At 42.4% G+C, this 27,709-nt stretch overlaps 1 protein-coding gene across 7 annotated transcripts in view; it reads right to left on the bottom strand.

Annotated features, from left to right (window-relative positions):
• FAM13A (family with sequence similarity 13 member A) overlaps positions 1-27,709 on the bottom strand; it is a 296,829-nt gene that overhangs the window by 19,059 nt on the left and 250,061 nt on the right. For all 7 annotated transcript variants that reach the window (XM_079771464.1, XM_079771467.1, XM_079771465.1 and 4 more), the window contains 8 exons: positions 26,020-26,096; positions 25,582-25,624; positions 15,263-15,410; positions 6,511-6,724; positions 5,889-6,027; positions 4,646-4,727; positions 3,122-3,342; positions 2,367-2,450 (listed from right to left, as the gene is read on the bottom strand). In XM_079771464.1, coding sequence (XP_079627590.1) covers positions 2,367-2,450; positions 3,122-3,342; positions 4,646-4,727; positions 5,889-6,027; positions 6,511-6,724; positions 15,263-15,410; positions 25,582-25,624; positions 26,020-26,096 — 1,008 coding nt within the window. The remainder of the gene's footprint in view (positions 1-2,366; positions 2,451-3,121; positions 3,343-4,645; positions 4,728-5,888; positions 6,028-6,510; positions 6,725-15,262; positions 15,411-25,581; positions 25,625-26,019; positions 26,097-27,709) is intronic.

The raw sequence follows: 27,709 nt of genomic DNA, 5'->3' as shown, positions 1-27,709 counted from the left end.
CTCTGCCCAACTTCCTCAGGGCCAGACGCCCTGCAGGTAAATGTGTGCCTGAAACGTCACTTTGTCTCCAGACAACCTATTACCCAGACAGGGCCCCGAGGCTCTGAGAAGTTACCTCCGTAGCCCGAAGTCACAGAGCTAGTCTCCGCGGGGCTGTGTTCTGAATCTAGGTCTGCTGAGCCTCAGAGCAACTCAGCAACAGGTGCCACGTCCAACCACCCCCAACCCCAACCTCCTGAACTGGCGGACGGTTAAGTCTAGAATGCAGCTGAGAGATCTCAGGGCCCCAGGCAAGGAAGCCTTTAATCCATGTCATAACATGGATCCACGCAATGAAAAGAAGTAAAACACGCAAGTCTTGCCTCCTTCGCCTAGGGACCGTCTGGTGGCCATGACCAGGCACTCAAAGGTTCGAGCCCACCGCTAGCGGTTCTGTTTCTGAATACTCCAGAAGAGGAGGACACAGTTTCGCAATGTACGTGAGCTCCAGTGCCTGTACTACTTGGTTCAATGGCTTTTAAAGATCCAAAACAGAACTTGGCTTGGAAAAAACACACACAACTTGGCTGGAAACATGACCGTCATCCCAGAGCGCCAGTATTTTTCCACGGTGGGGCAGGCCAGCAAAATCAATCACCATCAGCCCCAGCTTCTTTTTCAAACCTCAACCTGATAAATTCAGAACCAAAATACCATGGAAGATGCATTTTACAGGTAGTTTATTGGGCATACGCTGTGGATTGTGCTACTGGCTGAGGATTAGCTTCACAAAACCCTGAGTCCCGGCCCTCACAGACCTCTAGTGCATTATTCTGGAAGCTTCTTTATTTAAAAGAACCTATCTCAGGTGAAAAGACGGTCTCCATCTTATAGCTATGCTGAAACTGGAAAAGAGATGCATGTTTTCTGGCTATATCAAAATCCTTCTGTGAACATAAACTTCACTAGAAACCCAGTGCACGAAATTCGTGCAGGGGAGGGTCCCTCAGCTGGGCCTGCACCCTCTCCAATCCTGGAGCCCTCGGGGGATGTCTGACTGCAGTTTAAACCGCCAGTCGGACATCACTCTCGCAATCCGCGACCGCTGCCTACTAACTGCTCACCTGCCTGGTCGCCCCTAACCACTCTACCTGCCAGCCTGGTCACCCCTAACTGCCCTCTTGCCTGCCTGGCCACACCCTAAGTGCCCCCCCCCCCCCCACCGCCTTGCTGGCCAGCCTGATTGCCCTTAACTACTCTACCTGCCTACCTGATCACCACTAACTGCCTCTGCTTGCCGGCCTGATTGGCCCCTAACTGCCCCCCTATGGGCCTGGTCGCCCCCTAACTGGTCTCCTACCAGCCTGGTTGTCCCTAACTGCCCCCCTGTGGGCCTGGTTGCCCCCTAACTGCCCCCTTGTCATCCTGATCCCCCCTAACTGCGCCCCTGCTGGCCTGGTCGCCCCCTGCCTCCCTGCCAGCCTGACCCCTCCCCCTAAATGCCCCCCTGCCGGCCTGGTTGACCCTAACTGCCCCCTGCTGGCCTGGTCCCCCCCCAACTACCCTCCTGATAGACTGGCCACCCCCTAACTGTCCGGAAGGAAGTCGGACTTCTGGAAGATGTCTGGTCGACTCGGTCTAATTAGCATATTAACCTTTTATTAGTATAGATGCTTTTTTATACCTGCTCGTAAGAGTTGATTTTACTGGGTTCTTGACAACATTCTGAACAGGTTACTAAGAGTAACCGACATGGACACCTGACTATACGTTCCCTAAGGAAGAGAGAAGCCTTCATGCTCCTGTCTTCCCCGGACTAACACGAACTCGCGCTGAATAACAAACGGCCTCAAATGCTCCTTGTTACGAAAAGGCAGAGCCATATTTTGGATGCCTCACACTTTTGGTTCTGGGTGGCAGCTGCAACTTCTCCATGGACAAACACTGGTTGCAACTGCTCTGCAGAGAGATCAAATTTGAGGGCAGATGATTCTAGTTTAGCCCACTGATTTATGGATAAGAATGCCTGGAGCCAGTATCAGCTCCTGGAGGCAGACCTCGGGACAGCGAAGCCTCCTCACTCCAGGGCTCTGTGTACCAGTTCATACCCGCCTCGCCTCCCCACCTTCTCCCCTTGAAGCAGGACGCCAGGGACTACAATTGAGTTGCAAACTAATTTTTCTTCGGAACTCAATTAAATTCAGCATCTACAAGGCAGTGAAACTCTTATCACAGGTTTAGCCTTCAGAAAGCTTGGTTCTGGTGAAAACAGAGTCATCTGCTGAACAGTAGGGAACCTCATTTGCAAAATACCAAACACAGAAGATCCATTTCTAAAGCCAGAGGATTTAGCCCAGCCAGAAAGAGAAGTCAGTGCACTCACATACCGGCCGTCCATGAATGCTTTCATAATGTAACAGAGCTTTCTGCAGGGCCACTTTCTCATTAGCAATCTGGTCTTTGGTCATGTCCTGTACAAACACAAGGAGAGATCAATGAGCAGGGGAAACATCTGTGAACATTCCAACTTCTTGTTTTTCTTCTTCTTCAGTTCAACAATAAAAAAAGGAGGATTAAAAAGAATCCTCACACAACAGCTCCTCCTCTCTCTATCCTAGCTCACTTAGGAATTAGCTATTCCTGACCTCTTGCTAGAAATAAGATAGCACAACAGAAACACCATCAACTTCCTTGTGGCAGCAAAGGCATGTTGAGTCCTGAGGCAAGCAAGGCTGTGAGGCACACGAGGCTTCACGGAATGGCCCAAGCGATGTCTACAGTGACAGATTACATAGTCCCAAAGGGGTGATGCCTCAAATGCGCCTAAAGTTCTTCTACCTAAGGGTCACCAAATTGTGTATGAACCTACATAAGTTCATTCTGCAATCTGTACAGTGGAGTTTTCTGCTTTTAATTTGAAGTAAAAAAACCAAATTAGCTACAGTTAAAGCACTCGAAGTTGTTTCATCGGCTTCTCTAAACATCTAAGAGTGTGGAAGATGAGGGTGTGGGAGGTTTCAGAAGGTGTCCCTCCACCGCTCTTCCCACTGGGCTCTGGGTGACCTGTCCTATGCTTCTACCATGCGGACTGGCATGGCTTAGGGTGAGCAGTGAGCTCGGGGCCTTCACCGAATCACCACACCTTAATGTCCTCAGGACGGCTGCTCTCCGCCCGCTTCTCCTGCAGCTTCCGCTGGATGGAGTCCAGCGTGGCTTCCACGTTGGGCTTGATTGCTTTATCTACCACCTCTTGCTTCTTCTCATCTTCTTTCTCAAGTTGGGAACCGAAACTCCTGGGGAGTGTGTTGCTTCGCTGCCGCAGCCTGGGGGTTAGGTCCTCTTCAGAGATCTTTAGTTTTGACTCTGGTTGAAAGAATTTGGGTGCGGAGATATAGGAGAATTGATGTCTGTGATGTTAATAGCTACTTAGCCCTGTCTTCCCCCGCCCCACGCCCCTGCCAGAAAGTATATAATTATAACGTAAGTTGAAACCCCTTAGGTTATTATATACAACCCGAGAAAACAATAATGTCTTCCTGGGCTAGCTGGAAAGTTTCCCTAACCTTCATTCCTGAGAAAGCTCTAGGTCTTCTATTGAATATCTGTACTTTAGCCACACCAACCTGCTCGCTGTTCTCGGAATGTGGCAGGTGTTGTCCTACACTACTGCCTTCGTGTTTAAAGGTACTTACTGATCCAGTGCCCAACTGCTGACCAACTTTTTGTGTGTGACTCATGTCCCTCATTTTGGAATTATTTCTTATTTTGTATTCTATTTAGTTGTTTATAAGTCTGTCTCCTAAAAGACAGCAAGCTCCTTGAGGGACAGGGGCCATCCTTTTCATATTCATTTCTGTGTCTACGTCTTCTAATACCACAGCAAATAAAGCCTTGGATTAAACAGATACTTAATGAGTATTGAATTGAAACCATCATCGCTTTATTAGCGATTTAGGGAAACGAAGAAATGCTACAGAATTCGCATCTTAGCAAATATGGGATACCCTGTGATTAAGATCATGGGAAGACATGGAGAAGTTGTCCCCTAATTTCTTTCTTTAAAAAAATATATATATATTTTATTCATTTTTTACAGAGAGGAAGGGAGAGGGATAGAGAGTTAGAAACATTGATGAGAGAGAAACATCGATCAGCTGCGTCCTGCATATCCCCCACTGAGGATGTGCCCGCAACCAAGGTACATGCCCTTGACCTGAATTGAACCTGGGACCCTTCAGTCCGCAGGCCGATGCTCTATCCACTGAGCCAAACCGGCTAGGGCGGTGTCCCCTAATTTCTGAGGGCACTGGGAAGCAGCCTTAAGGAACTTGTCTTTCTGGCATATTTTATTTTTTTAAAAATATATTTTTTATTGATTTCAGAGAGGAAGAGAGAGGGGGAGAGAGATAGAAAGATCAATGATGAGAGAGAATCATTGATCGGCGGCCGCCTGCACACCCCCTACTGGGGATCGAGCCTGCAACCCGGGCATGTACCCTTGACCGCATCAAACCTGGGACCCTTCAGTCCGCAGGCCGATGCTCTAGCCACTGAGCCAAACAAGCTAGGTCTCTTTCTGGCATATTTTAGCAGTGGCACTAGGCATGAGATTCTGTACCTGGCTTATTTTATAGAAACCATGCCATAGGTCTAGAGCTTTACCTACCTTTTAGTTGTTTCCGGAATTTGGCAAGTTCGTTTGTCCACTTCAGAACCTCAGGATTTGCTGCTTTGTCGCTGTGGGAGGGCTGAGAAAAGGAAAACTATGGTGAATGTCTTGAAATTGGAGCAGGAAAAAGAAGTGTTTGATGATCAGTTTGTTTTAAGCAGGAAGGAAACATGAGTCTCCTTGGAATAAGAAATTAACCAGGACCAAGCAGGGCAAACTTCACAAGTTTAATTCCAGCATCCTTCTTTACATCTGGTTATTTTTGATGCTTTTAAAGAATTCCTCAGAGGTAAAATGCTGAATATTTATGGTCACGGACTTGTAAAAGGCCCATGGGTGGCCCTGTTTCCATCACTTGTAGGGTTCAACCTGTCAGGCTAACAGAATAGAAAGCAAAGGAGTGTATATTTTACCCTGCAACCACTTTGAAAAATGCCTTTTTGATCTTCGTGTGGGAAATACCAAGAGCTGAGAGCAGAATGAGGTCAGTACTAATGAAATTTTAGAAGATAATCTTGAATTCAGTTGTAGCCAAACAAAAGATGATTTTTCACTGGTAAGTTTACAGAACGTAAACTGAAGTGTCCAAGTTATCCTATATAATAAAAAGGTAATATGCACATTGACCCTAACAGCAGAACGACTGGAATGACTGGTCACTATGACGCGCACTGACCACCAGGGGACAGACGCTCAACGCAGGAGCTGCCCCCTGGTGGTCAGTGTGCTCCCACAGGGGGAGCTCCGTTCAGCCACAAGCTGGGGTAACAACTTCGAGCGCAACGGCAGTGGCGGGAGCCTCTCCCACCTCTGTGGCAGCACTAAGGATGTCTGACTGGGCCCAGGGAGAGCAGGCCTAAGCCATCAGTCAGACATCCTCTGAGGGATCCCTGGCTGCCAGAGGGATCCCTGACTGCCAGCTTAGGCCTGTTCCCCCCGGGGAGCGGGCCTAAACTGGCAGGTGGATGTCTCCCGAGGGGTCCCGGACTCTGAGAGGGCGCAGGCCGGGCTGAGGGATCCCCCTGAGTGCACGAATTTTTGTGCATCAGGCCTCTAGTTTATAAGAATACATTTGTGTGACAAAAATGCTGATACATGAAGTTTGAGGTGTCTGAGAGTTCACTACCTAGTCTTTGTTGCCTTTTTGCTTTGAGACTCCCTAGATATTTCGCTTAACCTTTACCACTTCTCTGCATTGCTGACATGTTGGCATGTCACATCAGAGAGAGAAGGCACTTACTCTGTACTTCCTCTCTTCTTCGAATCTGTCCTCAAACTTCCGGATCTTCTTTTTAAGGCTCTGAATCCTTCGCGTGAGCTGGGCAGGTGTCAGGTCCTCGTGTTCGTCATCGTAGGACCCCAGAGAGCAGCTCCGTTGCCTGTGAGGGGCACCCTTGAGTCAGCTCCCCAGCAGTGAGTCACTGCCTGCTGGGAAGAGCTGGGGGATGAGGAGGAGGCATGGAGGGGGAGGGTGTGAGCAGTCTCCCTGCTCTCTAATAAAATAAACTGGACTACGAATTTATTTTGTGACTTTGGGCTCTATATGTCCCACCTATTAAATGGGTCTAATCTCCTCTAGTTCACATTAATAATTAGCAAAGTTAGGACTGAAATGTCTGCTGTGGACTTCAAAGTTAAATTTGAGAGAGCTTTGGAAAGAAGGTGCCAATGGGAATTCAGTATGTGATGTTGCAGTTGGGCCACAGTTCAACTGAGAAACTACGATGAAGCCTGTGTCCCAGGAGGGAGAATTTTAAATATATTCCTTCACAGACTTACAACGTAATTAAGAGAAATTACTGCTCATCAGCCATGACTATCCTAATGATGATGCATTTGCTGGTCAACAAAAAGAAACCTACCTCATGAAAGAGTGGGAATTTGGGGGAGAAGGAGGCACTTCCGTGTCATCCAGGTATTGCCTACTCTGCCCATAATTGTAGAACCGAGGAGAGATCATGGGGTCGCTATCTTCGTCCAGAAGCTGACGAATGAGACGCCCGGCTGGTGGGGAGAGGGGCGCATCGTCAGAGTCCCCGTTGTCCTGCTGCCATGAGGACAAAGCAGGCATGGGATCTGGAAAATAATGAGGGTTAAGAGGTCAAAATCATTCTTTATTGATTTCAGAGAGGAAGAGAGAGGGAGAGATATAGAAACATCAGTGATGAGAGAGAATCATTGATCAGCTGCCTCCTGCACACCCTCCATGGGGATCAAGCCCACAACCCAGGCATGTGCCCTGACTGGGAATCGAACCGTGACCTCCGGGTCATAGGTTGACACTCAACCACTGAGCCATGCCAGCTGGGCCAAAATCGTTCTTTAAAGCACAACTGTTTGCCAAGTTTTCTGAAAGCATTAGGAGGCAATGAATTTAAGAGGCACAGAATGGTTTCTCATTTTAGATTTAAGGTTCTGACTAGACACACTATGTCCCAACCAGAATCACCAAATTGTCCGAGAGCCATCCTTCTCCTTCTATCTCCATCCTCACTTGCTTTCAAAAGAGAATTTGCTAGGGCGGCCCTTAGGAACAGCCTTGAAGGAGCAATGGGTCTATTCCGACTCCCCGCTGCAGGTCACTGGCGGGAACTTTCCACACGTTCTTATGGAAAAGAAATGCGTCAGGGAGGAAGAGACTTGGCATCTTGGCTATCCATCTTTCATTAATGTCCAGCTAAGGCATCATAGGCATTGTGAGTGAGCCCATGATTTAAGAGCTTGTGCCTTCCACTGTAGGTAAGCTGTTTCGTGTGCTTCTGCTTAGTGGTTGGGGTTAGCATGTTTAAGATGCATGTTTCGACTGCTTTTCAGTAGAAATTTCAGAAGCAGCTCAAGAATACAGTTAAAGTAGGATATACAAATTAATAAAAAAAAAAAAAAAGGAGAGAAAAGATGAATGCCTTACAAAGGACAAATCTGTACAAATTATCTTAGATGATCTTTAAGGAAAAGACATACTCAGTACAAAAATCCTGATTTACGATTTTGGGAGTGAATAGGGTGATATTCATTTGTACTTAACTGCAAGATCCACCTCAATATATTCCTTTCCTTATTAAAAAAATCCTATCTAACATATTTTAAAGATAGATCTCAGATGATGTGGGGTATTTCTAATACTCTAGGCATTAAAAAAAGTTATGCTTTAAATAAAATTGTGGATCACTATGATTTACACAAGGCTAAGATTTGGCCATGATTTTAGATTCTGGCACAGAATGGATTCCCACAGTCTGAATCATGGAACAATTGCTCCTTCAGCTATCAAAGTATTTATAACATCTACAAAATTATCTTCAACAAGTGCTACTCAGCATTTTATTTTAAAAGATCATATTATAATCATAGAACATTACAGCTTGTTGAAACTTAGTACATATCTACTCTAGTGATTATTCAACCGGCTGCACATTAGGGGCACACAAGGTGATAGAAGTTAACTCCTAACATACAGGTCCTCACACCACACAATTAAACAGAATTTTTAGATGAGGGCCCAGATATGTAAGACACACACACACACACACACACACTTAAAAGCTGCACAAGTGACACCAAATGCAGTCAGTTTTGACAACCACTGATTCAACCCAACAGATTACAGATAAGGAAAATGAAACCCAAAGAGGTTAAGAGCAAATACCTAATCAATGATAACAGCTAGGACTAGAAACTAAATCTCCTGACTCTAGGACAGTGCTTCAATTTAGAACGTGCCAGGTGCTTCAATAACAAGGATGACTGTATGAAACTGTTGAAGACCCCACTGTGTCGTAGGAGAGATAAGCACATTAATGGGAAAAAAAATTAACCTCATGTGGAATGAGGTCCCTAGTTTTATCAAGATTTAAAGAGACCCAACTTATCTGGTAACTCAGATGATAATATAAATATTTGGGGGAAAAATGGAAGTGTTGAAGACAGACTCTTGCCTAGTGAGTCTCGAAAGGTGGCAGAGAATCTGTTGGTACGTTTACTTGGCTGAAGCTGGAGGCGAACAGGTGTGGTTTCATCATTTGTACTAAAGCTATCAGCTGGCTCCTCCTCAGTGGCAGGGCTCAGACAGGAGCAGCTCAGAACTGCCAACGTAAAAGTAAATATGGACTGAGAGGTCAGAGGGGGAGAAGGAGAGTGGAAAGTAATCCCTAAAAATTAATAAAAATGTAGTGTTAAGGAAAATGGAACTATTAAGCTGACCAGATTGCATCTTTTCTTTCATGATGGGTCATAAAACAGCAGTCATTTTCTGCAAGGCCTAACATCGATGGAGCTGGGACAGGGAGAGGGTTAAGATGGTTTGCACAGCAACGCAGCAGACAATAACCTCACTTCAGAAAGGCCAAGGAGCAAAACAGCCAGGGGGGCGGGCAAGGTGGCTTAGCGGAACAGAGGGTGGTGACAAACAAAGTCTGCTGTTGATATTGGCATAGGGGTGTGCTGGCTGGTTTGACATTTCTACTCAGCAACACTTACGAGTAGTTTGAAAAGGCTAAGATCCCGAAGCCTTTTAAATTGTCTGAATCTTAGCAGAGTATCTCTTAAAAAGTGTTCTAATTTTTGATTTAAGTTTTCAGCTATGCGGTCTCTGTTCGCAAAATGAGTGTGTGTAACCATTAACCAAACATATCTCCAGTAAGAGATATATTGTGATGCTGAATTAACTATAAAATACTAATCATGGAACGTAATTACGCTTATCTGATGCTTTGTGGCTCACACGGAGCCACATATCTTATTTCCTTTTGGTTAGTATGGCTGAGTTTTGTGGCTCCATTATTTTTTTTTTTTTTTTTTAAGTGCTTTCCCAATATTTCCAGGGCTCTTTTTTTTTTTTTTTTAAATTAGTTAGTGTTTTATTTTATTTATTTATTTTGCTTGTTTATCCTCACTGGAGGACATTTTTTTCTATTGATTTTTTAGGGAGAGTAAGAGAGAGAGGAAAAGACAGAGAGAAACATTGATGTGAGAGTAACACATCGATTGGTTGCCTCCTGCATGAGCCCTGACCGGGGCCTGGGTCGGGGAGGAGCCTGCAACTGAGGTATGTGCCCTTGACCAGAATTGAACCCAGGACCCTTTGGTCCGCAGGCCGATGCTCTATGCACTGAGCCAAACTGGCTAGGGCTGTGGCTCCATTCTTGACCAACCGCTTCACTAACAAGAAAACTAAATGAGTTATTTTCCTAGTGCCACTAGTGGTATATATGAAATTCACAGCTAAAGAAATTCTAGCTTATGGATGACATTTTCTCTTAAAGCATACAGTTAGGGTAGATGAATTCATTTATTTCAAAATGAGAAATGGAAAACCATTATGAGTTTCATCCTTAACAAAATATAAAAGGGATTTTTAATCATTCGTCTGCATGTAGAACAGAGGTGAAATTTCTCACCTATGTTTATATGATATCTCCTTTTTCTCTCTTTACTTATAATCTATACAGTCTTATAATTTAAGGCTCCTATTCAAAAGAGTTATATAATTACATGTAATATACAGTATAATACGTTCAATATAATGAAAGAATCTATAAAACCAACTGTTCCTGTTTTATTTTGAAATCATCTCAAAATACAAGGCTATCTCATGTTTTGATCGTTGGCACTCACATATAAAAATGAGAAAGAAAAAAAACCCAAAAACGGAACAGTGTGGCACATGATAGACTCGGTCCTGGGGACTCCCAATTGCTGGTTTGGGAAGTGTTTTGCATCTTAACCAGTAATTTCAGAGCAACAAAACAGACAAAGATATTGTAAGAAATACTGCAAGAAAACGGTTCAAAGAGAAAACAGGAAAGTGTTCAGGCTTCAAATGGGATGTTCCTCCTGAAGGACCGCATAAAACAAATAAATGTGTTTTCCTACCCAGACCAGGATTCCCCGGGGGCAGTGGTTTTTATTTCAGCCGTGTGTCTTGTCACAAAGAACTCTGGACATAAGTATCGCGTGTATCTCTATTAAAAATTAATCCACCCAAGTCAGCTGACATCACGGCAGGTCAGAGATAACGGAGGGAAGAGCTGTATGCTCGCTAGCTAAGTGATAAAAAAAAGGAGCTCCTGGGAATCCCAATTCAGACACCACAGCACGCGTGGAAATAGAGGAAACCCACTGCCGAGAGGGAGCCGCGCGCTGACGCTAATGCGGCCATTGGGGCACAGCTCCTCTCGGTGAGCTGGCTGGATCCATTTACGATACTAAAGAAAACGGAGATGATTTCCTTCTAAGAAATCTGCACAGGATTAAGGGAGCGGACGTTCTCCACATCTAATTTCCAATGCTATATTATTTGGAGTCATTACTACTTGGCACAGTGTTATCATACAGCTTTCAAATGCTAGAAGGTATTGCACATCCCAGACACAGAGAGAGGTCAGCCCCAATGGAGAGGGATCTTTACTGGGGGAATTCTTTTAGAAAGTTTTCCTTGGCGTTTCAAAATTTAATCTTCGAATATGGGTAATTCTATTCAATCGTCCAAACAATCTAGCAAACTATCAGAGTTAAAAGGGACCTTCGGCATCAACTTTATCAATCCAAATTTAATGCTTCAGCTTCATATATCTGCACGGCCCCTATTTGCCAATTTAATAAGCAGGCCTGCAATAGCTTCATTTAAGTCGTTAGTAAATGTGTGAACCAGAACAGGGCTGAGGACTTACTGACTTTGATTCATCCATCTGCACATTTAAGCAGAGTGGCTTCACCAGTTACTAAGTCTCTATTCTACCTGACTGTCTTCTGTCCCCTCCACATTTCTGACAAGGCTGCCACTGGTCCCAGCTAAAGAAGGGACCAACAGAGGCCTCTTCAAATGCACCATCGCCCTAATACAGAACAAGAAAGGAAGAAGGAAAACAAGGGAGGAAGGAAGGGAAAGAAAGGAAGAAAGGAAGAAAGAAAAAGGAAGGAAGGAAGGAAGGAAGGAAGGAAGGAAGGAAGGAAGGAAGGAAGGAAGGAAGGAAGGAAGGAAGTTGGTGTGACATGATTAGTCCTTGGTAAATCTGTGAGGGACCTAGTACGTAATTACTGACTTCTGTGTTCAGAGCCATCCATGATTATTATGTAGAAATGGGCTCTGGTTTCAAAGAGGGCAAACTTGAGCTGTTTTTTTCCTGAAACTGTACTTGGAAATGTTTATGAAAGATAGTAATAACATCAGCTAACATTCACAGAGTGCTTTCTAAGTGCCCACACTGTGATGGGCACTTTGCATATAATAGCTCATTTAACCCTTGAACAAACTTACTTAGTAGATACTATTATATCTATTATTTATTATTATTGACTGTTATAATTATTTAAAGATGGGGAAGTTAGGCCAAAACTGAGGCATGTTTACTAACAACACTGGTTAAGTAGAGGAGCCAGGATTTGAACCCAGGATGAGCCTGGCTCTTCACCGTTATGGTCTACTGACTGCCAGGATACAATGCTTAGAAAGAGGTATCAGAGTGGAAGTCAGGAGACTTTGTTATCTTGAATCATCATTTTGGTTCTTTTGGTCTCAACTTTCTTATCTATATAATAAGAAGGTTCAACTGGAAGATCTTTAAGATCCCTTGCTGCTTTTCTATCAATCTTTTAGATTTTCTCTTTCCAAAGTTATTTTCGATAAACAGTAATGGTGAATAAGACATATGGCATATTCTATGCCCTTTAAAAATGTTCTTTTAAAATTAATTTCACCAGGACAAATCTAATAGAGTAGCTGAATATTCAGATTTCAATGCTTCCACAAATGGATTCCCCCAAATCCACATGAACTGGCTGATTAGGAGCATTCTAATTATGCAACTTTGATGAGCTTTAAATAACAACAACAACAAAATACTATATCTAATTTATGTACTTATTTAATTTTGGAGAGTGGAAATAATAATAGTGATGATGATGATGATATGTAGATAGATCAATTAATGTGCCCTAATACACAGCTGCATGGGGCGGGGGGAGAGAAAGTACATATTATTTATCTGCCAACAACCACGATTAGACTCTGATCCTACCTTCCCTTTGAGAGGGTTCTACTCTAGGTAGCCTATAGAATATATTTATTAGTTTCCTTTCACTTTTTGTTTTCCTGGTACAATGTATTCCAGAAACTAGAGAACGCCATTCCCACATGGGCTGGTCATGAAGTACTGTCTCCCTTGATATTCTACAATTCTGCATGGATGAGAGAGTGTGAGTTATGGTGTGGGGATGGGAAACAAACACGCAAACCGAACAGAGGGGTTACTCCAAGGGAGGCTTGAGCCTGGTGGTGGAGACGGATGGATGGATATTGGCTTATATGGTTCCGGTAGCTATTACTTCCACTCCCATAATTCTGTTGCATTGATTTCACATTCATGGTTAAAATTAGTGCAAAGTTTATTCCTTACTGGAAAAATCACCATTTTGTTTGTTTCTTATTGAAGCTATAAGAAAGATGATATTTTAGTGATTGAACTTACTGCTCTCATCTTAACTATACTTCATGCAAAAAATCCTCTGTTTTAACTATACTTATAACTATGTTACCGTTATAATATATGTAACTTGAAATTTAAAATAAGTATATGATAAAAATGGCCACTGAAAGCTGTTACCAAATGATCAAAACAGCCTTGAAATGAGCCTATGTAGATTTTTAAGATATGCAAGTTCAATGACAAATGCAGGAATTGATTTAAAAAAAAAAAAGTTAAAGCATGTCATCTCATAAACTAATGAATAACACAACTTACATTCCTAAGCCTATTAAAAATATATTTTCCCCAATAAGCTTTTTCTTTATTTTATCTAGTTTCCCAATACAAAATAAAAATGTTGGGGCCTTCATATTACTATTGTTTATCTGGAAGAAAGTTCTTAATATTAAGTTGTGAAATAATTTTGAGGAAACTGTAAGTTAACTTTCAACCACTCTGGGGAACATTTTCAGCTTTTTATTTGCCTCTTAAACTATGTTGGAAGAGATTATAAATTTATGATTAACCAAGATAAAAATAATCAAACAGTCCATTTTAGGAGGAAGAGGAAGAACCTACCTGCCTCTTAACTGAGTAAATTATCAAGACAATAACCAAGAATTCAAGGTTAATTTGAATTCAGACCAAAAATCCTAGTTCTTATTAGAGCTTTATGTTAATGTTATGGGGAGACCATATTACTGAAAACCAAATACAGCATTTGTTTTGACTACTGCTTTTTTCTTTTATTTGGGCTAACGTGGCTATTATGGTACTATTTGGGGGGGAGGAGAGGAGGGAGAGTGGTGTTTATAATGTCTGAATTAAAAACATACCAGGTTATTTCAAACTACACAAAACAAAAGAAGAACAACAAAATACTACCAGGAATGTATCACTTAAAAACAAAACAAAAATCCTGCATTTCGAAATTTTCCCACCAGTGAATGTATCATGAGCTGGGAAGATCTCACAAAAATCTCAGTCCTACAGCCTAAATATATGCAAAGAACTAGAATGTGTTTCTTAGATTGAAAAGAGGGAAAACTAGAATAAAAAACAGCTTTCGCTTCATTAAGCCCCGGGTGCCAGGAGCATAATGGAACTGCTATTGTTCACCTTGTGGTCTTTTTAGTTCACCATTTGGTAGCTCATCTAAGATCATTACCACAACGAGTACTTTTTGGTTGAAAAATAAAATAAAATAAAAAAGGAGGGGAGGAGAAGAAGAAACAAGAAAACCCCGGCACTTTTAAAAAGATTGCTTTCTCACAGTTGTGCTTCTCTGCTAAGTCACTGTGTTAAGGCATGTGCTGCTCTGAGCCGAGAAGCCTGACTTCTCCCTCTCTGCAGCCTCCAACGCATGCCTACAGAGGCAGATGGGCATTTGTTCTGGACACGCACTGATCTGTGTTTGGATGTGAACACATGGATAGCGAGAGAGAACGGCAGCTTGGAACTGCTCCAATATCCTTCCTGGAATATGGCTTTGACACGGCGAGGATACCCTCTTCTTCCTTACGAGTACATTTCTAACGTTTTCACCAAAAATCTCTAGAGAAAACCATCTGAAACACTGTACTAAAGGCATTCCATAAGAAACACTTTTATTCAGTGTTCTCTTTAATGAGCAGAACCCTTATGCTTGCTGATCTGGATTTTATAAAAAAAAGTCTATAATAACAAGCATAGAAACACAACAAAGCAAACCAAAACAGCCCTGAAAAGTGGGAAGGAGATTTAATGAAGAAGGTGGATGGCTGGCATGCAGTGGTGGGGGGGGACAAAGGGTTACACCGAGATGAAATCCTAAATGCCTACCGGCTCCTTAGGACTCTGCTTGGTACTATTAGAGGGAAGACGCTCCCACACAGCAGCACTCCCGGGGAGTGGAAAAAAAAAAAAATAAGGGCTGCAAGGTGACACTGTGATAAAGGGCAAGCATGTTTTCTTCCTTAGAGTGCACTTACTCTCGGCAGCACGAAACACTACAGACACATCCTGTGCCGGGAGAAGGGTTTTTCAGTCATTTAGAAACGCAGCCACTTCTGCACGCAGAGCTGCCCTCTCACCCACACAAGCCGCTCGGCTACACTAATTTCCATATGCTTTTCCCTCCTGAGATCACCCAGGCGTCAGGCAGCGACCCTACCTGCCCAGCTCTTTCCCTCACACAAGGCGGTCAGGTCCAGCGGGGGCCCTTCCAAGGCGAAGCTCTCCTGCTGGGTGTCGGCATCAGGAGCCCGCTGCAGTTTGGTGTCCGGGATGCTGGGGTGCTCCTGGATCTTCATGGTGGGGCTCTGCAACAACAACACAGTGTCCCTAAGTCCCTTTCGCTCACCACGACCCAAACATGTCCGCAGCAATTCCACTCGGTCCGGATGAAACCTCCCGAGCCACTGCTGCTGATGCACCTGGCGCAGAAGCCAAAATCAGAGCCCGATGGCCCTGGCTCTCAGCTGGTCCCTCGTGAGCACCAAGCGACCGTCCCTCTGCGCTCCTTCAACTTTTCTTCGGCGAGAAAGACAAGCTCGCCTCCCAGGGCCGCTCCTCCGGACAACCGCAGGCGGCTGGCGGTCTTGAGGATCCCCGATTGGGGCCAGAAACGAGGGAAAGGAGTTTGTGTTTCCTTAAAGGAGCACGGCTCTCCAGACTGTCAACAGCCACCCCCTACCGCGGCTGCGAAGGCTGCAGGAGCCGCATGGTGTCTTCTGCCGGCAGACTTCTTTGCCCCTTGGGGGAAACAGTCCCGAAAGGCCAGGGCAGAGAGGCGTGGACGCTGCCCGCCCGCCCTGCAGGCTGAGATCAATTCAGCCGAGCGCGCTGCACAGTCCCAGATTTCCTGCGGTTGTTTTCTCCCCGAGAGCGGGGAGAGCAGACTATTTATGGAGGAGCGCTGGGTATTAAAGAACCGTTGCGCAAATTCAAATAGCACAGAGGTTTGGCACCTTATCTCAGCTAGCAGTAAGGAATATGGACTCTGGAAATGAGCCAGAATTATACAGGGAGCACAACTTTTTTTTTTTTTTTTTTTTTTTTTTAGTAAAAAGCCAAGGGCTGCCAAGTCAGCGATGATGCATAATTTATATCTAACAAATATGTAACTGTCACCTGTTTTCCTACTATTAACCTACTGTGAGTATTAAGTACTCGGCTACCCTTGGCTTTGCTTACTGGAAAGCAAGAATACCAGGCTGGAATATCTGGGGGAAGGGACACCCTCCCCCAAAGGCTGCTATTTTAGCTAAGTGATTTTATGTTCTGAAAATTACCCTGAAATGAATTCTTTTTTTTTTTTTTTACCCTGATCTTTTGGTATCTTGCAAGCCCAAACACTGTCACTCTCCTCTCTTTCACAAAATTGTAAACAGAAGTGCTTACCCACTAACATAGTTCTCAAGTAGCACTTAACCTGTACCGAAGATTTTCTCGGCGAAAAACTGGAAATTTACTTTAGCAAATATACCATCGTTAAATGAAAAAGACAAAAAAACATCTGGAAGTCATAAATGATTCCATAATGAGAAATGTCCTTATGCTTAAAATAAAGTACTACTAACATTTCCAGCTACTTTTAATAGCTATGCAGCCTACTTTAATATCACCAGGGGAACGGCCAGAGCTTTTACGACGACCATGAAATGATGCACAAGGACTGGCATTCTCTTCACATGTGGGATAAAATGAAATCTCATCTCTCACTTTATGGTGAGCTACTAAGTCAGATAGAAGTGCCAAGTGAACCTTGGACTTTAAGACACTTCAAAAATGCTGCTCGTCTAGTGTGTGTGTGTGTGTGTGTGTGTGTGTGTGACACAGATTATGCATTTATACTACAAGAATTACTTGTTCCTTGAGCTGCATCCTAAGTAACCAGTGCGGAGTGACTAATCGGGTGTTCAGCTTTTTCAAAGTTACAGGGCCAATCTGCCAGCAATTGTGTGGTGTGTGTGTGTTAGAATCTGCATACAGCAAATAAACATTTTCTTAATTAAGATTTATGACAGCTGCTACACTTAGAGTCATAAAAAGGTAGGACTATAGGAGGTGCGATTCTGTGCTGGAAGTCTGGCATTTTCTTCACATGCACTGTGACCGAGCCCCCGGGGCTGTGCAGCAGGGGAACAGACAGGGGCTTTGCTCACGGCAGACCTGGGTTTGACGTGTGACGGCCGGTCACTAGCCTGGTGCCCCGGCTGGGCCACTTCACTTCCCTGAGCCTCCATTTCCTGATCTGTACAACCTGGCAATCACTCCAATCTGGCGAGGCTCCTTTGAAGGTCTGACAGGCCTCCAGCAGGGTGCTCGGAGCACAAGACACACCAGTGGGAGCGATCATTCTTTATTACTACCAGGCACCCTGTGAAGAGGAGTGAAACATCGGCACGTCTCCAAGTGCTGGAGAAAGGAGCTGGGGAAGAGCCTACACAACATGCTTTGAGGTGACATGTGCTACAAGAAAGGGGGAGCAGAATTTTAGGTGCATTATCAAAACAATTAGAGAACAGAACCACTTGTGTTCCCGTCAGGTCTCAGCAACAGCAGTTTTGATTTGGGTCGGAGGGGCTGGGGAAGAGGGACAGGCACAAAGGCAGGCGGGGCAGCAGGGTACCCGTGGTCACAACAAAAGAAGAGGTTCCTGGTGGCCAGCCCTGGGGATTAAAGGGGGATGGCAGACGCTGAGGGTGTTGGGTAAGCAGAGGGTGGACTGAGAAAGGCGTGTATACCGGGCTAAGTTTGGATTTTATGCTGTAGGAGATAATGGAAAGCCATCAAAGGATCTTAAACAGAGTAATAATGGCAAAATGTGTGTTGCTCTGCTGATGGGAATGGATGCTGGTAGGGAGAGCTACAGGCCTATGAGCTGGGCTGTGCAGGCCACCAGGGTTCACTCCCCGAACGCATCACTGGCTCTCCTCCCCGCAGTGCCCGTGTCCCCTCAGGGCACTGTAGTGCTTCACATCATACATGCAAAATCCTGAGATTCCACACATATACAAATTAATGTAAAAATGCATACTTTTTATGATTGCTACATCTGAATTAGCACCAATTTCAAAGTAAGAAAATTGAAATTTTTCTTTATTTTCATTTCCCAAAACATATGAATTTTTATTCATTCCTTTAACAGCATGGTTTGGGGCACCCACTCTATGCTGGGCTCTGCGTAAGACATGCAAGCTTCCTGCGCTGAGAGAGCTGGCATTCAGGGGAACAGGTTCAGGTACATTCAGGCAATTTTGGTGTCATACACTAACGGACCACCTTGTGAATTAGTGAGCTGCCTGCCCTGTAGAGTTCAAATAAAGTCTGAGAGTCAGGCATGTGGGAGAGGGAGAGAGTACCACCCTGGGGGGGATGCTAGAATAGATAACCTCTGTAAGATTCTACTCTTCTAACAAAGGGAATCACATCAAAATTGTATTACTTTATTCAATAATACTATATGTCACAAACTACATATGTATAACAGGGCTGTGCATTACATGTCAGCTGCATACAAAGAAAATTTATTTACTCATTCATTTAAGAAATAATTTTTGAGTACCTACTATGTGCTGGACAGGCACAAAACTTTAGTGGACAAAATAAGGCCTCTGTCCTAATGAACCGTACAGAAGAGGACAGTTAATCAGAAAAAAAAAAAAAAAAAGTCAGGTAGCGATATAGACTATGGAGAAAACTAAAGCAGGGTAAGAAGGCTGGAGAGAGGGGTCAAGGTCTGTTATTTTATATTAGTGGCCCAGTGTATGGGATTCGTGAACTGGAGGGGTGGGGGGCGTGGCCTGCAGGGATAGGCCTGCTATGGGAGCGCCACTCATCCCGGTCAGCTGAGTGGTGCTCCCACTATGGTAGCACACTGACCACCAGGGGGCAGCTCCTGCATTGAGGGTCTGCCCCCTGATGGTCAGTGTGCGTCATAGCGACTGGTCGACCAGTTGTTCTGGTCGTTCCGCCTTTTGGTCCCTGGGCTTTTATTTTATAGGATTGGGTGGTTAGGGAAGTCCTTTCCAATATGAGCAGAGACCAAGGAAACAAGTGAGCACGCCATCGATGGAAAGAGCACTCCAGGAAGAGGGAAAGCAAGTGCAAAGGTCCCGAGGCAGGATTGTTTTGTAGCCTCTGAGGACTAGCAAAGAAGTCATTATACCTGGAGTCAGGGTCACCGCATTTGCGCATTTAGTATGTGCACTGTACCACATATAATGGGATATCATTCATAACGGAGACCTATGTCAACTTGCAGGAGCTTTTGGACTTCCTGGCTGATTTCCTACACACCAGTGGGGGTCCCTCCTACACAGCCCTGCCCCAACCCCCCAGCCATGGACACACTTGGCACGGCACTCACTCACCAGCACACGCGCATGCTCAGCCTGTCCTGCCGTGCTCTAACCATCCCTGAGGCCGCTCTTTCACTTGCCTGCTGCCTGCAGAGTCCCGATTCCCAGGTTCTGCCTCCACCGGTCTCTGACCCTGCCACGGCTGCCTGGCCGGCGGCTGCAGAGTGGACTCCTGGTGTGGGTGCAGGGCTTATGCACAAGGGACCAGCAATGCTGCTCAGGGGCTGCCCCGGGGAAGCTGGGCTCTGTAGCAATAGACTAGCAGAAAGCGACTCTCCCTTCAGACGCTAGTCAGCCTCGGCTGGGTGAGGCACCTCGCCAGACTGTTCCACTCCTCTGGCCCGTACAATACATACTGCACTTGTCTACTTGCTTGTCTGTTTCTCCTACCAGATAATTAATGTTAAAATGTTAGGCACATTCTCAAGTACCAAAACATTTTTAGTTTCAACTTTTGTTCTTTATACGTCTTACCGCCTCAGTTAAATCAGAGAGTACATAAAGTCAATTTCACAATTTTCAACTGAGATGTCACACATTAAACCCTTGTCAAGATGTTGTGCCATATGAAAACACACAGAGTATTCATGTACTGAAATAAACGGACTGGCTCTTAGGAGAGACAATATGGTATGGCAGATAGGGGATGGGTTTTACAGTCAGAGATGTGAGTTTAAATAACCAGCTTAGTAGCTGTAAGATCTTTAGTGGGTAAACCTCTTTGTACTTTAGCTTCTTTTCTCTAATATAGGAAGAAGACTTGGTAAAGTTGTTGTGATGATTAAATTTAAAAAATGTATAAAAACAGTCATCCCAGAGTAACTGTAAAAGAAATGTTATTTGCATTTATACACTATCCTCCTTTTGCATTCATTTGGCACGTGTTTATGGAACACGTACTATGTCCTAGGCACTGGGATGACAAGAAATAACAAGATAATGGTCACAGGAATAAAAAAATTATAACTATGTGGTGATGGATATTAACTACACTTGCTGTGGTGATCACTTCACAATATATACAAATGTCAAAGCATATTGCAGACCTGAAACTAATATAATGTTATATGGTAATTATAACTCAACTTAAAGATCTGGTAATAGAATTTAGCATGGAAGGCAGACATTGAACACATAAGTGCCAAGTATCATGCATGTTCTAAGAGAAATGCCCAGTATGCTAACAAACAAATAATGAGCGAGCTCACCTTGCCTGGGGCCTCAGGTAACATTCCTCATTAGGGTCAAGGAACCATTAACTACGTCTATCCGTCTGGCTGGGCTGGGCTTTTTCTATCCCCGGACTTTATTGATCCTGCCCCGTCCCTGGCTTCAAACAGTTGAAAAATCCCCCTCCCCTCCTCCCTCCCTGCACAGGACACGGATAAGAAGCCTAACTGAGAGCTTAGCAGAGCCAGGAATGACGAGGTCATGGAGTGCCCTGAATAATGCAGTTTGCACAGGAAGGAACCACACTGTTAATAGAAGGACCACATGGAACCATAAATATTTACTGTTTGGCCTGACAAGAGAGGAAAATGGACATAACAAATTTTCAAAATCCATGTGAACTGCAAAGCTTCAGTCATCTTTCAAGACTGGATGGAACCAGAAATGAATCTAAACAAATAAAGCCGTTCAGTTTTTCTGGTTCTAGTATTCTAACCAATAACAAAATCCCAAAGCTTCCATGAAATACAGTGAGGTTGAAATAACAGAGCCGTCCATTTCATAAATACTTGTTAATGGGTCTATTTCAGAATCTATCTCAGACTTTCTCAGGGAAAAATGAAGTCTGCACTTAAGATCTCGTGATCAATATTAATCCTCAGCCTTGCCTTCTCTCCGCTCTTCTTTATGCTCTATTTTTTTTTTGAAGCAGGATTATTTATTATGAATGTCTTGTTTGTTATCGAAGGTATGCTCCTAAGCTCTCCTAAGCAGTAGGCTTAGAATGCATGAAGAATGTAAAAGTATCTTTGAATAATTTAACCTTCATTAACCTTATACTACTGACATAAAACCTCCCCCAGATAATGCAATGCCCTTCCATGTAGTTAATAATTCTTACATAGTTTGCTTTTTGACAAAGTGATTTAAGTATAAATTTATAGTTTTACTATTATGGATTTTATACTGAAGCATAATATATTTCCACAATAGAAAATAACTTATCGAAGGAATCAAATAGAAGTGTAAGGTATAAACTCCATTTAAACAGAAGTCTGAAAATCCGTATTTTCAGGGATAATTTTTAGAACCCAGAATTTGCTAGTTTTAAGGATGACTTCTTTTCTGGATCCTTTCAGTGGTTAATATAGTTTAAAAATAAAAGACAATAATGTGGTGAAGACCTGGGGTGGGGCAGGGGCTCAGTGGAGGGGGGCAAAGAGTGGGGGGGGGGGGGGCGGGGAAAGGGAGGACATCTGTAATACTGTCAACAATAAAAAATTTATAAAATAGCCGAAACCGGTTTGGCTCAGTGGATAGAGCGTCCGCCTGCGGACTGAAAGGTCCCAGGTTCGATTCCGGTCAAGGGCATGTACCTTGGTTGTGAGCACATCCCCAGTAGGAGGTGTGCAGGAGGCAGCTGATCGATGTTTCTCTCTCATCGATGTTTCTAACTATCTATCCCTCTCCTTTCCTCTCTGTAAAAAATCAATAAAAATATATTTTAAAAAATTATAAAATAAAAAATAGAAAAAAATAAACAAAAGAACATACCCAAATAAATCATACTTACAGTGTCAGCATTTTGAAGCGACTCAACTTTGTGTTTCATTATCAATATGTCACTAAACAGATTTTAGTACAAACCATTTAAGAAACTCAGATAAGGCCGTGGCTGGGCAGCTCATTTGGTTAGAGCCTTGTCCCGACACACCAAGGTTGTGGGTTCGATCCCCGGTCAGAGCACATACAAGAAGCAACCAATGCATGCATAAATAAGTGGAGCAACAAACTGATGTTTCCCTCTCTCTCTCTCTCTCTCTCTCATCTCTCCCCCTCTAAAATCAATCAATAAAATTTTTAAAAAGAAGAAACTCAGATAAAATAGAAAATGGATAACTCTCATTCACTATCTGAGATTGCAGCAGACTCTTTCTGCATAAGATTAGTAGCATAATTATAAGAAATTGAAAAGATGAAAAACACAAGGATAAGCCCATTTTCACTTTTCAACACATTTGTTCAAACAAAACCACATTTAAGGCTGCAAAATGATTACTTAAAAAATATAGTTGCATTGGCATCTGCATTTGCCTTGGAGAAGCAGACTCTGAGACAAGCCTCTCTTTACAGAGCATTTGAGGCTGAAGGTTAGGGCTCCTCATTCTAATGGAAATAAATACCGGTCAAAACAAGAGAGACAAACCTCCTTTCCCTAACAGGTGTCATTTGCTGTATCTTGCATGAAAGTGAGAGTTTACAAGGAGAATTTAATAGACAATAATATTAACGAAGACAAATTTGCCTAATGGCCCTGGCTGGTGTGGTTCAGTTGGTTGAGTGTCATCCCATTCACCTAAAAGTTGCTGGTTCGATTCCCTGTCAGGGTACCTACAAGGCAACTGATTGATGTTTTTATCTCACATTGATGTTTCTCTCTCTCTCTCTCCCCCTCTCTCTGGCAAATCAATAAAACATATTTTTAAAACGATTTTTAAAAATTTGCCTTAAAGGAAAATTAAACTGGAAATACTGTCATCTCAATTTTGGCATGTAAATTTTGGCATCTCAATCTGATGCTATAGGAGACCTGAAATAAAATATTGGCTCAACAGAATTTGAGGAGCAGTAACCAAAGTCTAGATTTATTTTTCATCTCTGAAATTTAGAAATCATTGTGGTATTACCAGAAAACCACATTAACTATTTCAGTTGTATAATGTTCTAGAAAGTGCCACATATATTAGAAAGTAAACAATTACAATACACTACAAACAAGGGAAAGAGGTTTTAAAATGGAAGATGGAGTTTTCACAGCCCTTCAATAATGACGTATTTCTGTCAGTGCAAGAGGCACGTGCCTCCATGGGTAGAAAGACAATCCGACATCTTATGGAGTGATGTCTTTTTTCCTCTTTTGGTGATCTGTGAAAGGTGACACAGGAGCTTAATCTAGATTTTAACTCACTGCATACTTTTATCTCCTAGCTAAAATTATTATGATGACCATGATTATTAATAGCGAATGCTTAAGGAGTGCCAACCGTGGGTTAGGTGCTGATTACTAACTGCACATGGGTGGCACATGTAAAAATAGGTCCTGGCACGTAAAAAAGGATTTGAGATTCTCTCCCCATGATGCAGCCACGGCCACGGGAGCCAGCCACAGAAATACCAAGGCAAACTGAGTCCAGTGTGAGTTAAGTTTGCGTGCCAGTTGGGATTTATGAGTTAATGTTATGAAGTTGACATCCACAAAGGTTGACGTGTGACTGCCCTGCACCCTTTGAGCTCATAAAGAATAACAGGCACACGAGGGAAGAACTGAGAAGACCTCTCAAGGAGGCTGGCAAAGCAATTTTCTTTAAAATAACGTTCAATGGCATGATAAGTAGGTGCTTGCGGTGATCAGAGGAAGAGAGCAGAGGAAGGATAAAGCCAGAAGAAACTAGGCTTTGAAAAAAGGTACTTAGGGACAAGAAAAGATATCCCAGGGAAACTAGGCTCTGAAAAAAGGTACTTAGGGACAAGAAAAGAATGTCAGCTTGCTGCGTGGGTCCCAAGGAAGGCAGCTGGAAAGAAGAGATGAAAGAAATGGCTCAGAGAGAGGCCATTTGTGAAGTCAGAAAGAGGAATCATTCCCCTACTCTCACCTGACTGGGTTAGTTTAGAAGTATCCATGACAAGAACTGAAAAGAGGAATATGAGGAGCCCAAAGCCATTAATTTCCAGCATTTTATGGCAATTTTCATATGAATGTGCATTTTTCTATGAAGGGTCCACAGCTTTTAGATCTGTAATCTGCTAGATTATAAAACTCTATGGAGGCAGGGGCTGCAGCTGCTATGAAATCCCAGCTCCTAGCCCAGTACCTGCACATAGTAGGGCTTAATATAAGTTCTTGAATAAATCCATCACTGAATTAGGTCCGTGCCCAACAAAGATGAGGAATCACTGGGTTAGAGGGAGAGTTCTATGTACAATTAATATATCAAGAGTAGATTCCAGGTTGAGAAAAGCTTTAACTCTTGCCAAAAAGAAAACACAGTAAGAAGGAAGGTGGAATTGGAAGCATGAGGCAGTAGCGGACGGCATACACACACGAATGAAAAATGAAGCTGAGCACATGGAATGGACGCCAGAGTTGGGAGCAAGGGAACCAAATACTCGGGTCAGCCTGGTGATGCCCTCCGAGGGCAGCAGGGAAGCCAGGCAAGTCACCAAAACTTTAAGATATAGACAACATAATGGAGCTAGATATTTTCTCCATCTTGTCTACTTAAAATAAGACACAAAACTCAGAAAATGAATTGGATTTAATAACTCAAACTGATTTTGTGATAATCTGAAAGTTAATGACATAATCCCTGTGAGAGAGCCACTAAAACTCACTGGCTATTTCAATCACTTAACAATGCATAAAATCATGGAAAACCCAACCATGTTTTGATGTTTTGCTTTATTTTTAGTATATTTTTTTATCGATTTCAGAGAGGAAGGGAGAGGGAAAGAGAAATAGAAACATTAATGATGAGAGAGAATCATGGATCGGCTGCCTCCTGCACACCCGCCACGGGGGACTAAGCCCACAACCCGGGCATGTGCCCAGGCTGGGAACCGAACCGGGACCTCCTGGTTCACAGGTCAATGCTCAACCACTGAGCCATGCCAGCCAGGCAATGTTTTGTTTTATTTTTAAGAAAAAGCCTAAAGAGAAATCTCCATGCTATTGAAGTTTATTGTGCAAGTAAACATCAAAGAATTGAAAAAGTGAAAGAATGGCATTCTTACGTTTTCTCAAGTAATATTTATGTCCCCATATTTACCTTTCTAACCAATCACAGTTCTGTCCCTTAATCATATTACCCCTTACTGACAGGCTAACAATGCTTCCCGTGTACTCTCAGGAATATATGAACAGTCCTGTCACAGTCAGTCTCACTTGTTAGCTACTCACCTCAAAATGCTGGCTGTGGCCACTGTCTTTTTCATTTTCTTTGCTATAAACAATAACAAAAAGTGTCATGAAGTGTCAATCTGTTTTATAACAATGCTTTTCATCCACTGAAATTATAATTTACTTTAATAGTAGGCTGAGTAGCTTTAAATATAATTCCTATGAAATTCAAACACAAAAGAAAAGAACAAAGTAATAAAAATAAAACAAAAGTAGAAATACAAACGAATATGGTATTTGTCTTTAATAGCAGTAGGGTAGATTTTTTTTTTATTCTAAGTATTTCCCTTGCTATAAAATACTGTTGGTAAACATACAGTCCATTAATTCTATTCATTTTAGTTCTTATAATGCACATTGCATTAAGTAAAAAAACAAAACAAAACAAAAAACCTATTCAAACTCATAAAAAATATGAGGAGAAAATTCTAAAATTACCTGTCATTGGACATCAGTTCAATATTATCAGGTCTAGCCCTCTCATGAGATGGTGTGGAGTTGAGACTTTCCATATTCTGTAACAAAACAAATCATTGGTTGCCCAGTAGAAATGGTAAGAAATATGCAACAGCATACTAGGTAATCTTTCTGTTTTAAAGAAGAGAGAGTAGTAGATAATATGTAGATATTACTAATTCTTGTCCTTGCATTTCTATGTTTGTTAAAACTAGTAAAATTATGACAGTTTATTATTATACACTGCTTGCATAAAAGTGTATATTAAATTTTATCATTTCTTTAACAAAGATATCTGACAGCATCATAGAAATGGACATTTTGCCCTATAATGTGCTTGTTAGGTACTCTCCACGTTTTATAACTAAACAGAGCAAAACCCAGGTTGTCAGAATATGAGGATGGCATTAGAACTAGAATAGAGGAATCTGACCTTGCAACTGATCAGAAACTGATGTAACAAGATGATCTGGGGTAATATATACCTACGCTGTAAAATATCCATAAAAAGAAATGGGGTTATCTTAAGAACTTTTCTGCAATATTTAATGTTAATCTTTATATCTGCTAAGATAAAAAATACAAATTGGAAACTTACTTTGAATGGCATGTATTTCATGCTGACCAGGAGGGCTTAATGCTTATCAGGGAGGATATCTGCAAGATTTTTTGACTGCCTCTGTGAATACCAGCCAATGCTTTCTACAAACAATTCGGATGACTGAGCACAGAATAAGTAAGCATTCCCCATGAAGGAAGATTATAAATAAGCAAACGAACACATTTACATTTAGCAGACTCAAAAACATAGCTGCTTTAGAGACTTGGATCCGAATACCATTGAACCAAAGATTCATATCTGCAATGAAGGTCATGAAGCATAATTCTCCTATTCTGTGTCACTGAAATAACCAACACATTTATTGAAGCAACATGTATTCACCTACATATTTATAACCTCCCATTATGAAAAACCCTTTACAAAGTAAATGTGATTAAGGATCACAATAATCCCATGAAACTGACTATATTGAAAATCTCCAAAACAACAATAACAACATATAATTAGAATAGAAAATGAATCGTTGACTTGGTAAATGGATGAATTATTTTCCTTTTATGTTGGTTTGGTCAACTTGTCTACAATTCTTAAAAGTTTAAAATCCTAGGCTTCATCAAAGAATAGAAACAAAGGGAAACAGCATAATATAATAGTTATATTGGTGGCTCTGGAGTCAGAATGTTTGGGTTTGAAGCCTAGCTTTATCATTTAGCAACTATATGATCCTACTTGACCCTCAATTTGCCCATCTGGAAAATGGAGTTGGCAACATTACTCAACACAGGGGTGGTCAGGAGATTAAATGATATCATACAGTTAAAGCGCTAGAATAATACCCGATACATTTAATGAATATTAGTTGTTCTTGTTGATATTATTATTCTTTCTAAAACTATGAAATCCCCAAGGATAATATTTTACTACTATTTGTCCACAGTTAAGATGATGTCCCAGGAACTGAAAAGACATAGTGTTTGTGTTTGCTACTGAACAAGGATTTACATGCTTAGATAATTTACATCGTTAGATAATTTTAGAATAAATCTGAGAACTTTAAAAAAATGATGACAACAATTATATTCCCATTTTTATAACTCTAAAGCTTAAGTA

The sequence above is a fragment of the Cnephaeus nilssonii genome (genome assembly GCF_951640355.1).
Source record: "Cnephaeus nilssonii genome assembly, chromosome: 1".
NCBI lineage: Eukaryota > Metazoa > Chordata > Mammalia > Chiroptera > Vespertilionidae > Cnephaeus > Cnephaeus nilssonii.
Note: the sequence above shows the minus strand (reverse complement) of the source record. Positions and strands in the feature narration are given on the sequence as shown.